This window comes from Acipenser ruthenus, chromosome 3, assembly GCF_902713425.1.
Source record: "Acipenser ruthenus chromosome 3, fAciRut3.2 maternal haplotype, whole genome shotgun sequence".
Classification (NCBI taxonomy): Eukaryota; Metazoa; Chordata; class Actinopteri; order Acipenseriformes; family Acipenseridae; genus Acipenser; species Acipenser ruthenus.
The window spans coordinates 2,362,501-2,377,637 of record NC_081191.1 but is presented as its reverse complement, the minus strand read 5'-3'; the positions used below and the strand labels follow the sequence as shown (position 1 = coordinate 2,377,637).

General features: G+C 37.9%; 1 protein-coding gene across 6 annotated transcripts in view; it reads left to right on the top strand.

Annotated features, from left to right (window-relative positions):
- trappc9 (trafficking protein particle complex subunit 9) overlaps positions 1-15,137 on the top strand; it is a 383,858-nt gene that overhangs the window by 22,407 nt on the left and 346,314 nt on the right. For all 6 annotated transcript variants that reach the window (XM_059010260.1, XM_059010253.1, XM_059010235.1 and 3 more), the window contains one exon: positions 3,545-3,761. In XM_059010260.1, the coding sequence (XP_058866243.1) occupies positions 3,545-3,761 (217 nt within the window). The remainder of the gene's footprint in view (positions 1-3,544; positions 3,762-15,137) is intronic.

The following is a 15,137-nucleotide window of genomic DNA, read 5'->3' as shown; positions in this document are numbered from 1 at the left end:
CAATCTCAAAAATTCTTATAAACAAATGCAATCTTAACTATCACAATTCTCAAGTGGCTTCTACTACTAAAAGAGTGTGTACAGGAAAGTACGAGAACTTAGAAGAGAATTTCATTTGGTTTAAGTTTATACCTGATCATTAGGTTATTGATGAACTCCTGATCATGTCACTCTGCTTACTGTCACAATGCATGCTGGTCCCTATATTTCCGTTTTTTATTTTTCTTAAAAATATTTCCCAACATAAAACCAATGTCACCTTACAATAATTGATTTTGAGTTTCAGTGTTTTAAAATAAAATATCAAACAGAACGAAATTTCAATGTACCATTTGTAATTCAGTAATATGGGAGAATGGGTCAGGGGTCTGAATACTCTTGCAAGGCACTGTATATATATATATATATATATATATATATATATATATATATATATACATATATATATATATATATATATATATAATATATTCGACTACCATACAATACATATCTATGTTGCATGGAAGTAAAACGAGTCGAGAACAGTTCAGTTTTGCACTGGGTTTTTATTATTTTCTTTTATCAGCTGGTACCCCTCAATCATACTTGCACATGAAAACAAAAAAGTTTGAATAAAACAATCCACAAACAAAAAAAATACTGTTTCCTCAAAGCCCTGATCCAAAACAGCATTACAATCCAACAAAACACATTCGGTTGCCAAGTCCCTTGAAAATAATAATTGCACTCCAAAAAGCCAGACCTTGAGGTGTTGGTCTGGAATCTAAATCCTCTGTTTTTCACTTAACTAGTCCTACCTATCAGCACCTGTAGCCTATTGCTCAATTATCTCCCCTTGCTCCTGTTAGCAGGTCTGTGAGCTAGCTCACAATATATATATAATCATTTTTAAATTTGTAGCCCTTTACAAATCAGCTTTCCCTTTTATCTACCCGTCTGTTCTGTAATTCGGGTTTTACTTGAGACAGCTGTAATGGCTCCCTTTCTTATGTTTGTGACTGTCGGCGATGAGTAATTGCTTGTAGTTTCTGCTATCGATGGAACAGCATCAGCGTATCCTCCCAGGAGGCATCAGTCCCGTCTGTGACGCTCTTTCAAATTGCAGAAGCCCTACAGGGATTCATTAGGGAAAGGTTCTCAGTGTGAAGCTGAAGCTGCTGTTTAGAGGGTCTTTGTGGCTCAGACAGTGGTGAGATTATTTCTCACCTGTGCGTGCTTCAGTGTGGTTGCTGTTACTGTGACATATCTTTGAAATCCAGCTGTATTGTATGATTCTGTTTATTTTAATCTGTGACCATGTCAATGGTAGAAGCTAGAGATATCGCAGTCTATTTAATTGATCTCAAAGTGGCACTACCATTTTGTGGCCATTTGTTATACCCTTCTGCCATATATCAGAGATTATTAACAATAAATACTTCATATATAATTCACTACCCAAAACCATTAAATTTCATCTTTACAAACCATTACATCAGAGGTTCAGTTTATATTAAACTATGTTCCTAACTCAATTCACAAAAAATGTCACATTTTATCAAGATATAAATTGGTGGTGAAATACAGCACCATGCCAAGTGGTGTGTGTTCAAAGTTCAGAAACTGAAATTTCAATACAATTTTTATGGAAAATAAGAATAAAAGATCAACATGCTTATACTGTAGTTATAACCATTAATCTCTTTGGAAATTCTGAAAGGTAATTCTGTTTAGAGTGTTTATAGTAAATAAAAAAAATAAAAAAATCTATTTCAAAGGGGAAGTTTCAACAAAATGCTTAATAACACTACAGATTTAATTAGCAGTAAATTGGTCTTCTGGGGGAATAGGAATCATTTTGAAGCAGTCTACACAAACGATACTTGACATTTCAGGCTGCTTTGTCACTGTATTTTTCATTGAGATGGGAGGTATCTAAAATATCCAGGCAGTAGAGGGAACACACTTCATTTCAATAAAAACAAGTGGTTGTCCTGTGCAAACAGAAACACTCAAGAACAGCTCTTTTTTCAACTAAAAATATGATTCTGTGCTTCCACCGTTGTGCCTGCAAACACGTGACCACTCCAGGAGTAGTACGAAAAAGAAATGATAATACATTATAATAACTGCTGAGGAATATTTTCAATGGGCTCATCCAGTTGATATTTCCAGTGCCGGTTTAAACGGCTTATTAACACCACCCCAGCGTGAGCCGTCATCAAACTGAAAGGAACTGTAACCATACCTCACATAGCCAGGAAAAAAAATTACTCACCAGAGATTATAAAAAATACTGCATGGGGTAGGAAGCTATGATAAACCCTCGCATCCCACCGCGGCTCCAACACTGGATTTATAGGCTCTAGAACCCCCCCCCCAATCAAACATTTTTGATGTAACCGTTTAAATGAACCACTAGTTGATTGGAGGATAATCTAAAGCATGGTTTCCCCAAATGCCTCTGTTAGCCAGACAACCCCATGGTAATCTGTCTGGTTGAGTACAGTGGGGTTCAGCCTGTCTGGTTGAGTACAGTGGTCTTCTGCCCTATTGTCATAGAGCATGCTGCATAGTCAGCCCTCGATTATTGAATCATATATTTAAAGCTGAAGGTTTTTTTTATAGTATTGTAATTACTTTGAGGCTTCTTGATGTTATCTTTTACAAAGTAACACCACCTAGTTCATATTAGTTTAGGTACTGCATTGTTTTACTGTGATATGTGTTCACGCTTTTCTAAACATTTAAAACCATACTGCGTGATAGAGCTTCATTAGTGATTGAGTTCCATTATTGTTATTTCAGTGTTGTCTTTGTTACACCTTTAAACCTCAATGTTAGATAGCAAATGGAGTACAGGGCAGAAAATGATAGTCAGAGACACATGTTCCATATCTACTTGCAAGTGTGCCGCCCTACTGTAATGCCTCACTGTGCCTGATTGGCTTTTGTGGAACAATTGTGTGCCATTATTTTTCTTCGCTTCAAGAAACAAGAATGAAAACACATAAGACGCAACTATAGTTGTCTGGGTGATGTATTTCATTCCTGCGGGAATCCTGGAAACTTACTTGCTACATGTGGTGTGAGTTTTGTGGAATGGTACAGAAACATTGAACTGAAAGCAACAACAGGGAAAGCTGGATCGTACCATCAACCAAAATAATATTTAACTACATTCTGCAATATTGTCTAAACAAGCTTATCTATTCAGTCAATTTTATACAGCAAGATGTTCCTTGAGGTTTTCTGAAAAAATGTTCTCACAGGAGAGAGAAAGTTTTATAGAGCTTACTGGGTCAAACAAATCCCCACAAGGAAGGAAACTTTGATAAAACCTACCTTATGAAGACACAGGCCAAGTCCCTGTGATGTTTAAGCAGGTATTTCAAACATAACAATGCAGCAGTATTTCTTTTAGCCCCGGTAACCTTCATTATTGTGTTTACTTCCCCTAGTGTTAAATCACTGTACAGTCCTCATACGCACTATACACAGACGTGTGTGTGTTTTAATTTGTGAATTGAAACACAAACCCTGCCGTTTGTTTTTCCGTTAGCTGTCGGAGGAGGAGAAGATCCAGCGCTACAGCATCCTGTCTGAACTGTACCACCTGATTGGTTTCCAGCGCAAGTCTGCCTTCTTCAAGCGCGTGGCGGCCATGCAGTGTGTAGCTCCCAGCATCCCGGAGCCTGGCTGGAGAGCCTGCTACAAGCTGCTGCTGGAGACCCTGCCTGGGTACAGTCTGTCTCTGGACCCGCAACACTTCAGCCAAGGTACTTTCTCACTTGGCTTTTTTATTTATTTATTAGCTATGACAAATTCAGAACATCAACAATAACACAAAAAGGGTTTTGTTTAGTAGTTCCTGACAAAAAGGGAAAGTTACAATTTGTAAAAGCATCATTGATACTTCTTCTTCTTCTTCTTCTTTTTGCTCCGTAACTACAGGACATTTTTATAATTATTTATTTATGTTGCATTAAAGAAATAATTAAGTTGTCTGTAAGTTATTGAAAAGAACACATTGTAAACCAGAATGCAGAAAAAAAGTGAATCAAATGTTTCTTGATTGGGGTGTGTTCCTCCCAAGGTAGATTTATTCCCCCATATTATCATTGCTACTTGCAATGAAAATACAGTGCAGTATACCAAAGCCGGCTATGAGAGGAATAGCGTGGTGGTATTTGGATCCACTGCTCTTTAGATCATTAAAGTAGACCGGGTGTTTTTAAATGAAAAGGGTAAACTAGAGCATGATGCAGCCCAGCACTATGAACAACATTGCTGATTTTGTATTTTTTTATTTATATTTTGCATTAACAATATTAATTTAACAATAAATAGAATAAATTTGGTGTTTTTTATTTATTTTTCAGAGATTTTTATTTCAAGGACATGGCTTGCAGGAAGCATGTGTAGAGTTCCTTCATACATAGTAACCCAGTGTCTGCTCTGAGACCTGTAGAAATGTCTTTGGATTTGTACTGGAGTAGGATTTTCAGTGTTGTCTTAAGGATTTACTATTTATTTGTGTATCAGTTCTCCTGCCTGAAGTTGTAATTAGGGGAGGCTGGATATCTGTTTGGTACATTGTTACATTGAAAGACATTATCAAATGACAAGGCTTGCAGTCAGTGCCTTCCTAGTTGCCCATGTTGGCACTGCCACTTTGATGTGCTGTGGGAGTTCCTTTTTTTAATTTCTTCTCGTCCAACCCCTGTAAAAATCAATGTTACAGGTTATTCTACAGTTCAAATAAATATATGTAAAATAAGTAAGTAAATGTTTAGAGATCACTGAAGGATGGGAGCCTAAAGAACTACCAACGCCAGCTTGGCCACCTTGGGGACAAAGCATATATCACATGCTTGTAACAGTCTCGACTCTTAACGAAAAAGCCAGTAGTAATTACCCTCTTGACCGTAAATAATTACCCCCCCCAAATACTCCTCATATAAAAGGGATGGAGAATTGCATGACAGATCCACAACAATGCTAGGTAAGCCAGCACGTAATTACAACATGTAGGTATCTGGCATGAGAAGACAGTCCAAACGCAGATGAATAACTGATCACATTTACATATATACATACACATGAACATCCCATAGCATTCCCCAGTTGTTCGAAATAACCATATATACCACATATCAAAACATTCAAAAGAGAGAGACATAAAGGAATACACAATGCATGTCAGCACCAGGTACCTTCCTTCAAAAGCCCCCCATATATGTGAAGTGTTTAATTCAGCCAGCAAATACAGAATACGGGTAGATTAATAACTGGCTAGAGTCCCGTATGCACAATGAGGTCCAGGCTGAGTTAAAGTTTAGAGCCCATCTTTAGTCAAAATCCACAATTGATCAAAATTAAATACCAAACAGTCAATGTTAGTGTAACTGTAAATACCTTACACAACCACAAAAACTGTAAAAGTTTGGTTGTGCAGCGGTAGCTTAGATAGATGTGTCATTCTAACAAACCCAGGTTCAGCCAGAACCAAAACACAAACAGGAAAAAAAGAGTGTATTTAAAGAGACTTGATCCCTCCCGAGGCATGGCTTAACACCCATTTAGATAATAGCTAAAAAAAAAACAATTACTGTTTCATCAGACCACCCCTGTTCCCTACTTACACAAATTACTTAACAATATAATTAGGGTTTCTGATTTTCTGTTTTAACCGATAAAACCTGATAAAACACCCCTGATACAAAAAAAATTAATCGGTGGATAGCCAATAAACACCGGAAAACACCGGAAAAACTGTGGAAATGGTTACTCTATTCACGTTGACTTTACCCTTTTCACATTAAAAAAAAAAAAACCTACTGCAAAAATAATAATAAATAAATACATTTCCCAATGCTGCTGGGCAATGTCCTGCCTTCCTGACTTGCATCTATCGTTGATTTGTTCTAAATACTTTAAACCCGCCCCAACTACTGAGTGACAGCACATTCCACGTTCCACATTCCGGGATTTAAAGCTGTATTACAGTTAAGATACGGAGGACTTAAAACAGAATTGTGGTGAAATGTACAAAAATGCGTACACACAAAAACCCCAGAAGAATGTGTCCGTGACTATAGGGATTTCGTTGTGGAAGACAGCAAAGGAAAGAAGGTACAACTTAAGTGTGCGAGTACTCTCGAGTCACTACTATACATATTTTGACAGAAAAAACCAAACAAAAAAAACTGCTCATGCATTTTGAAAAGTAACCGAAAACACTAATTTCATACAGTATATCAAAAACGAAAGCCCTGAAAAAAAAGAGTTACATAAAACTCGAAAATAGCTCAAAATAAGCACTCAAAAATATAATTAATAAAATATAAATAATAAAAACAGAAGCCCTAAGTATAATGCTAGGGACAATTAATATATTTAACTAGCAATCTCAGAGGACCAATGCAGAGATACCAATAACGTGCATACAGGAAAATAAACCGCGCTTATTGAAGTGTTTGGTACGTGGAATAATTTACTGTGACAATGTAATTTAAAATATACTTTACTTTTATTTGCATAGAACGCCCTTGTCTATTTAGCAAATTACTGAGAACAATACGATTGCCTTGCTAGACATCTGTCACACAATTAAGTGCAGCAGGCAGCATGCTTCTTGTGCTGAAATGTGTAGCAAATTCTACATGCTCCCTTGGTTCATTGATTTATTTTAAATGTGTTCCCCTTTTGAGAATCCAGCCCAGGAGCACCTGCCATATCCGATCCCCTCTATTAACCGAAGCACCTCTGGCATGTGTCATTTACACAGGCTGCTGCTACCAACTGAACAATACTGATGGAAACATAAGAACATAAGAAAGTTTACAAACGAAAGGAGGCCATTCAGCCCATCTTGCTCGTTTGGTTGTTAGTAGCTTATTGAATCTCATCAAGCAGCTTCTTGAAGGATCCCAGGGTGTCAGCTTCAACAACATTACTGGGGAGTTGGTTCCAGACCCTCACAATTCTCTGTGTAAAAAAAAGTGCCTCTGATTTTCTTGTTTCTTTTTTCAGGTCGAAAAAGTCCCCTGGGTGGACATTGTCAATACCTTTTAGAATGTTGAATGCTTTAATCAGATCACCGCGTCTGCTAAGAAATAAATAAAAATAATAATGATAATAAAAAGTGATGTTTCTGAAGACTGAACAACACCTTATTAGTCTGCTCTTTGTAACAAGGATAGAGAGCCAGTGATGTGGCCACCTCTGGTCCTGAGAAACGGTTGTTTAGAATCCCCAACCTGCAAAACACAATTGTTTGCAAATTCATACTTTTGTTTCATTAAATTTAGTTTGATAAACTAAACTTAAACATTTCACTTTCTTTAACTATGTCCTTCTATCTCCCTGGTTTATACTGTACATATCAAAATGATACAGCAGGATGCTCCATTCCCTATTCAGCGGTATCTAATTACATACTACTGGTTTCCACGGAAGGATAATAAAAATCTGACCTGCTTGTATTTCTCCACTCCATATCACTGCTCTTCGGTTTTACTGTGTTGTTACTTTAATCCCCCCCCCCCCCCCCTGCTTTCTGGTGCTTTTATGCAGGCTGAAGGCAGTGGAAGCTTCCACATGCACAGCTTTCACCAGTTACATTTTAGTACGAACACTGAGACGAGAGCAGCCTGTTGTTAAGAGTAGAAGACAGGTGGCCAGGATGTCTTGGGTTTGGATCTGATTTGCAGATGCATCATTTGAACTGCAAAGTGCTGAGATCTCCATACGGTATGTGTAGCAACACCAGAACTCATTTCACATTGCTTCGGAAAGCTAAGAATTACTATTTTTAATGTGGCACCTGTAAAATGAGAACCTGGCTCCCCAGGATGACTAATGCCAGGCCCGGCTTTCTCTGTAGTGCAGTGTAGCCCAGTAATTAGTGTTAGACAAAGGCAAGAATCTCATGGGGTTTGCTTTGCATCTGAACTATTTCTCAAAGTTTTCAAGTGCCTTAGATGGATGATGGGCTCAGTCTGTGGGAATAAGTTCTTGCTGTAAATAATTGTAGGGTTATGTGCTGTGTGCTGTGATGGGAAGAAGAAACAACGTTGCTGCATTTGCTCCCCCTTGAGGCTACTGTAGGGGTTTTCATTCAGTATGTGAGTTCACAGGTCAACTAGAAGCAGGGCCCCACTGGGTTAGCAGTGTTGTATGTCAGCTAGGAACATATTAATAACTGTGTTGCTGTCACAGTGACTACCTATTTGCCTGACAAGCATTTAAACACATGGGAAGCTTATAAAGACAGTGGCCAGGCACTTTATTTTTTTGTCAGATATTTTTATTCACCATGTTATTTCCCATTTGACCTCTGGAAATCTTGCTAGGGGACTGTGACGGGGGACTGCCCCGTCTTTATGAACGTGATTGGGACTGGCAGGGAGGAATGTGGCTGGAGCCCTAATTGAATAATCAGCAATTATTGATTAATTGGGCTCCAGCCACAGGGGATAAAAGCCAGGGGAGAGGCCCTAGCTAGGGGGAGAGTTCTGGAAGGAGAAGGAGCCAGTGGTTTTCTGTGTGTGCTGTTTTTCATTTTGAATCCAGTGAAGGCGTTGCCCAGCCTGGAAGCTTTATTTGTAAGTTTTGTTTTGTGTCTATTTTATGTTATGAAACCTTTTTGTTTGGCCCTCGTGCCTGTTTATTTGGTGTATTTTGTTTAAATAAAAACGTTATTTTTGAACTTTCAAACTGTCTCTGAGCCTCACCCTCTGCCAATCTTGTCACAGGGACTTTATGAATAAATAAATACATACATACATAAATACATGAATTACACATACAAATCATTAAATAGCCTAGATTTACAACTCTTAAAGTAATCATGTTCTCCAAAAGCCATGTTACTGTCAGTACGTTTACATGGCCACTGATATTCCACTAGTATCTGGAATACTAGAGGAATATGAAGCCATTTAAACGCATGTTCTGAATATGGCATTGAAAAAACAAGCAATACAAATCAGATATTGTAGCAGCGCGGTGTACGTGCTAATTTTGGTCTGCAGAGCAGATGGTTATTTTGTTAGGGATTTTCAAACATGTTTTGAAACAGCTTGACCAGAGGAAACAATGATTATCCAGCTTTTTAAATAAATGGTGGGTGGAGGGATGCTACCAGACGGGGGACTTGCTTACAGTACATGTTTAAAATGTCATAATACAAGACCCCACGCAGAACCCCTGGGTATAGCTGTACAGGGTCTCTCTAGTTCATTCTAGGTTATGAGAATATTCCTTACGGCTCCCACATAACCGTGAAAAACTAAAATAGGTGGATTCTCACAGTTAAAACGTAATACGTCAAGAAAAAGGCACAGCAAAGAGCAGAGGATAAGTTACACAGCTTCCACAGCATAACTTGTAATAAGGGTATTATCTTCCCTGTCAGTGAAGCATAATTTTATTTATTATGATTTGATTATAATGATGCCTAATAATTACCTTACAGTAAATGTTTATTGTCTTATTCATAGCTCTACTGAATGCAATGCCTTCAGTTTGTTTTAATTTGCTGTGAATTGATAATGGTTTTGGAGAAAGCTGTCAGCGACGCAGAACATCAATTTTCAGGGGACACATTTCACAATTATGGAAAATGATTTATTTTATTGTATCAGCGCTGCAAACACATTTTCCCTGGGGAAGCAGTTTACTAGAAACCACAAGCATATGCTGTGTTATGCACATTAATGACATATTCTGCTAACCATGTAAATGCAGAGTTGAAGAGGAATATGAAATTCCTTTCATATGTAAACAGGATATTTAGAATAAATATTCAATTTTCTAGTATTCTAAATACTACGTCAGAATACTTGAGCCATGTAAAGCTACAGTATGATTGAGGTACATGCAGGTGCTGTACTCCATTCCACACACAGATGTAAGGGGTTGAGCTAACAAGCAAATGTTGCCAGCAAACCTAAGATGATTAATGAACCTTTCAGGCAAAAAATAAGTAATGCATGAAGCATACTTAATATAAATTAAAAGAAAAAAAAAAGCAGTTTAGTTCTGCATCTGTGTTGTTTTTTTCCGATTGTGTTTAAGGCTTGATTTAAGGCTGTAAGATTTCAAGTAAAGATGATCCGAGCAGAGGCTGCTTGTGTGTTTGAAAACTTGATTATTCTCTTTGTTTTATTTATGATGCTTGATATATCTCTCGGGAGGATTTTAATTCATTGGACAGTGTTGGAAGATTAATAGCTGTGTACAACACTAGAGGAAAAGAATTGAATTTACTAATAATGAATCAGGAATGATAGCTGCATGTTGCTAACAGCCATTATACTGTGTGCTTATGAGCATATGTGGAGGGTGGATGGACAAAACCATTGCCAAAACACTGTCAATAATCAACATCTAGAAACTGTAATACAGAAATGAAACAAATAAAAAAAGGAGAGAGAGAGAGAGTAATAGATGGGCTTCAGTGAGTTACAGGAAAATAACTACTATGGTATTATGCCTTTTTTTCGAATGGCTCGGGATGCAACTATAGCCATCATATAATATACACACACAGTTGTAGTCAAAAGTTTACATACCCCAGTGGAAATGTATAATTTCTAGAAATTTATCGGAAACAAAGAATTTTAGGAAAGCTCTTTTGCAGCAAAAGTTTTGTGGATGAGGAAAAAAGTTACAAGAAATAATTATTTTTCAGCAATTTTTTTGCAAAACTCCAAAAATGCTAGTTCAAAAGTATTCATACCTCGACAAGGAAAATTATTATTATTATTATTATTATTATTATTATTATTATTATTATTATTATTATTATTGTTATTTATTTCTTAGCAGAAAATGAAATTAGTAGGTAGTTGAGGCGCCTTTGCTAATAATAACCTCTTTTAAACGATCAATGAGCTTTTGGCATGATTCTTTAGTTATTTTTGTTCATTCTTCAATGCAAAATTGTTCCAGTTCATTCAAATTCCGAGGACTTCTCTTGTGCACGGCCTTCTTCAACTCATACCAGAGATTCTCAATCGGATTTAGATTGGGACTTTGACTAGGCCCTTCTTCTTTAAGTATTCTGAAGTAGATTTTGATGTGTGCTTTGGATCGTTGTCGTGTTGGAACGTCCAGTTGCGCTTTAAACCAAGTTTTGTAGCGGATGATTTCAGATGATTGGCCAGTATCCTTTGGTATGCTGTGGAATCCATGTGTATTGGAACTACATTTCTTGTGCCATTAGAGGAAAAACAGCCCCATAAAAGGATATTACCACCTCCGTGCTTGACAGTAGATAATGCGTTTTATCTTTGTACGCCTCACCAGACTTTCTCCAAACGTAACGACTATCAGCGTGATCAGATAGCTCGATTTTTCTTTCATCACTCCACAAAACCTTTGACCAGAACTCATATTCATCATTCAAATGCCGTTTTGCAAACTTTGTGCAATTGTCCTTGTGTGGCTTTTTCCTCGGCCTGCGATCATTGAGACCTTTGAAACCTCAGTCCCACTTGCAGCCAATTCACTTTGAGTGTCTTTGGCAGCCAATCTCCGATTGTTATTAACCTTCCTCACAATTCTTCTACTTGTTCTTGGTGAAAAACCTTATTTCTTCCAGACCTAGGGAGCGTTGAGAGTACCAAGAGTTTTGTACTTGATAATAGAAACACTAGTTGAAATTGGGATACTCAAATGCTTGGAAATCTTGTATCCTTCTCCAGCTTTATGAGAATAAATAATATTCTGCCTAAGGTCCTCAGATAGCTCTTTACTTTTCCCCATATTGACTTATTGGTAGTGGCAGCAATCATCCTATGACTAACCCTTTTATACTCTAAGAATGTTCACCTACAACCCAGCATTTCTAGCACCTTGTAGACAATCATAGCATCAAAGGGTATGAATACTTTTGAAAGAGCATTTTTTTTGTTTTGCAAAAAAAATTGCTGAAATAAATAATTGTAGACATCTATTTCTTGCACCTTTTTTTCCTCATCCAGAAAAGCAAAACATTTACTACAAAAGATTTTTCCTAAAATTATTTTGTTTTCGAGAAATTTCTAGAAATTGTACATTTCCATTGGGGTAGGTAAACTTTTGACTACAACTGTATATATTCCGCATAAGGCTCACAAGGTAATAACCCTTAGCGATTTACCAAATAACAAACCTTTTTAAAACTGTATGGGTCAATACATTTAAAAAAAAAAATCCTCCTCTTCTTTATTTGTTTTTGTTTTGTTTTTAATGAGGGGGTGGTTGCAGCAGGTTCCTTCCTATTCACTCCACAAACCTGTGTGCCGCACCATTTATAAGTTGATCAAGTTATAAGTAAGCATTGTCCAAACTATAGTGATCCGTATTTCAATCACATTGTAATCCGGCAAGGATTCTGAATCTGTATCACAAGCATACCGGGTCCTGCACTGTGAAACCACTCGTAGGAATGCCAGTGGTGGTGTTTTGTAACTGCACGGTCACTGGACAAGACGTATGTACATTATTCAAACTTTGCTTAGCAGGGCTGATGAGCATTTACAACCTTCTGCAAATGCAAAACAACCTGTAGACTGCAAGGCTATTTCCCCATACACACAATAGCCAGCCCCAAAGGAGGCCTAGCAGTTTAGCTCCACGTCCCTGTATTGCAGTCTCTTACTATCTTTCTCTCTTTGAGCTCATGGAAGTTGCTGCTGGATCAACACTACTGTCTGTATATCATGAGCAGCATGTTTTCCCTACTTTGAAATAGCCGACCATGTACCTGCTTGGATACCAGACTGCAGTCTGGTCACACTGATTGGGGGAGGAAAAAAATCAGATTCTTGTATGAAAGGCATTGTATAAAATTTAAATCTGTCTTTTGACAAAACTGACAAAAATGATTTATCATTATGCACTGTTTTTTTTTTATCCGACATACATACATACACACACGCACATCACCCTGCTGTAATGTCTTCTCTTCCAGCAAAACTGCTGGTGTTGACAGCAGGAAACAAACAAACAAACAAACATGAAAACTGCCAAGAGAGCCTTTGATCAAGGTTTGAAATCGTTCATGCATCCTAACCCAGCTGAGATGCAGTGTATTGTTTTCACTGGGGTTCATAGGCTGCTGAGAGAAGAGACGCTACAAGGTTTGAGTTGAAACTTAGTACTTCTGTTCTGAGAAAATAAGTTAGGATTCAGAATTTGGACTGCGGAAAGGAAATTGAACACTACAGACACAAGCCAAGGTTTTTACCTTACAAGTATGACGAGAAATAGTCGGTGTATGTCATTGCTTCCTTTGGAAGGTCTGTGAACTCTGCTTTGGCCTCTTCTAGAATAGCTTTTCAATGCACCAAGTTCACTGAATGTATGAGAAGTCAGTAGCCAACCTTGGTACCTTGCTGATCCACTTAATCTCACAACTGTGTGGATACCTGATTTTAGAAGTGCAAAATTATACTGGGCAATGGAAAATACATACAGGGTAGGTTAAGGTAGGTGGTAGGTACAGATAGTTTGGGTAGCAATCCATGAATTTTGTATAGTAGGAAGATAACATCAGAATCCCCTCCCACTGTAGCCTATAATAAGCCGGTTGCAGCAAGGAGATTGAAGCCGTGCTATTCCAATGATGACCCACCACACTGCTTGCCGGGCACTTCAGTGGTCCTGCTGAAATGTGCAGGTGTTGGTGTCACAGTCTTTGTAAGGGATTGATGTGTCTTGTCCTATTAGTTTGCTGGAAGGTTCTCTGCCTTTGATTTAGTACAGTGTGTGTGTGATATGGCAATAACTAATTGTAATTGGATTGCCAGACACCTTCAATCTCTCCTGGAAGTAATGCCAATGAAGACATTTGCAGCCTGCAGCCTCCAGGCTCCCTAGAGGGTTCTTTTTTTACCTAGTAAAGCATTTTTTAATGTTAAGGTTAAGTCACAGGAATCAAGCCTGATTTGTCTGCCCTAAGCATTTTGGATGGCTTGTTTGTGCGTGGATGTAATTTTTTTGCACACCCACTGCTTTGATATGGCAGATGTCATTACTGTTTCTCTCGCTCTGTTTTTCCATTTTTTTACCTTAACATCTCTATTGCGAGAAGTGTTGAATTTAAATCAAGGGAAATAATGTTAAAACTTTACAATGCATTAGTAAGACCTCACCTAGAATATTGTGTTCAGTTCTGGTCACCTTGTTACAAAAAGGATATTGCTGCTGTAGAAAGAGTGCAAAGAAGAGCAACCAGAATTATCCCGGGTTTAAAAGGCATGTCGTATGCAGACAGGCTAAAAGAATTCAGTCTGAACAAAGACGACTACGCAGTGATCTGATTCAAGCATTCAAAATCCTAAAAATTATAGACAATGTCGACCCAGGGGACTTTTTTGACCTGAAAAAAGAAACAAGGACAAGGGGGTCACAGATGGAGATTAGATAAAGGGGCATTCAGAACAGAAAATAGGAGGCACTTTTTTATACAGAGAATTGTGAGGGTCTGGAACCAACTCCCCAGTAATGTTGTTGAAGCCGACACCCTGGGATCCTTCAAGAAGCTGCTTGATGAGATTCTCTGATCAATAAGCTGCTAACAACCAAACAAGCATAATGGGCTGAATGGCCTCCTCTCGTTTGTAAACTTTCTTATGTTCTCATATATTTCTATTACAATAGTAGTACATCAATTTTAAAACATTGCTGATGGGATATATTCCAGTAAAAACAAAGGCAGATAGTAGGTCTGCTGTTTTCCACATACTGCTGACATGCACTTTTTTTGGACCATCATTAACATTGTGACAGATTTCCAGGTGAGGCAATCTGTTGGTTTTGGACCTGGTACATTTCTCGATGTCATTATTACTCTCTGTATGAATGGTAATGGGGTGGAATTTGTAAATACAAAGGTAGGGAGTTCATGGAGAGGAGGTGTTTATTGTAAAGGGGTTTGTGTTTGCAGGTACTCACAGTTCATGGAGAGGAGGTGTTTATTGTAAAGGGGTTTGTGTTTGCAGGTACTCACAGTTCATGGAGAGGAGGTGTTTATTGTAAGGGGTTTGTGTTTGCAGGTACTCACAGTTCATGGAGAGGAGGTGTTTATTGTAAGGGGTTTGTGTTTGCAGGTACTCACAGTTCATGGAGAGGAGGTGTTTATTGTAAGGGGTTTGTGTTTG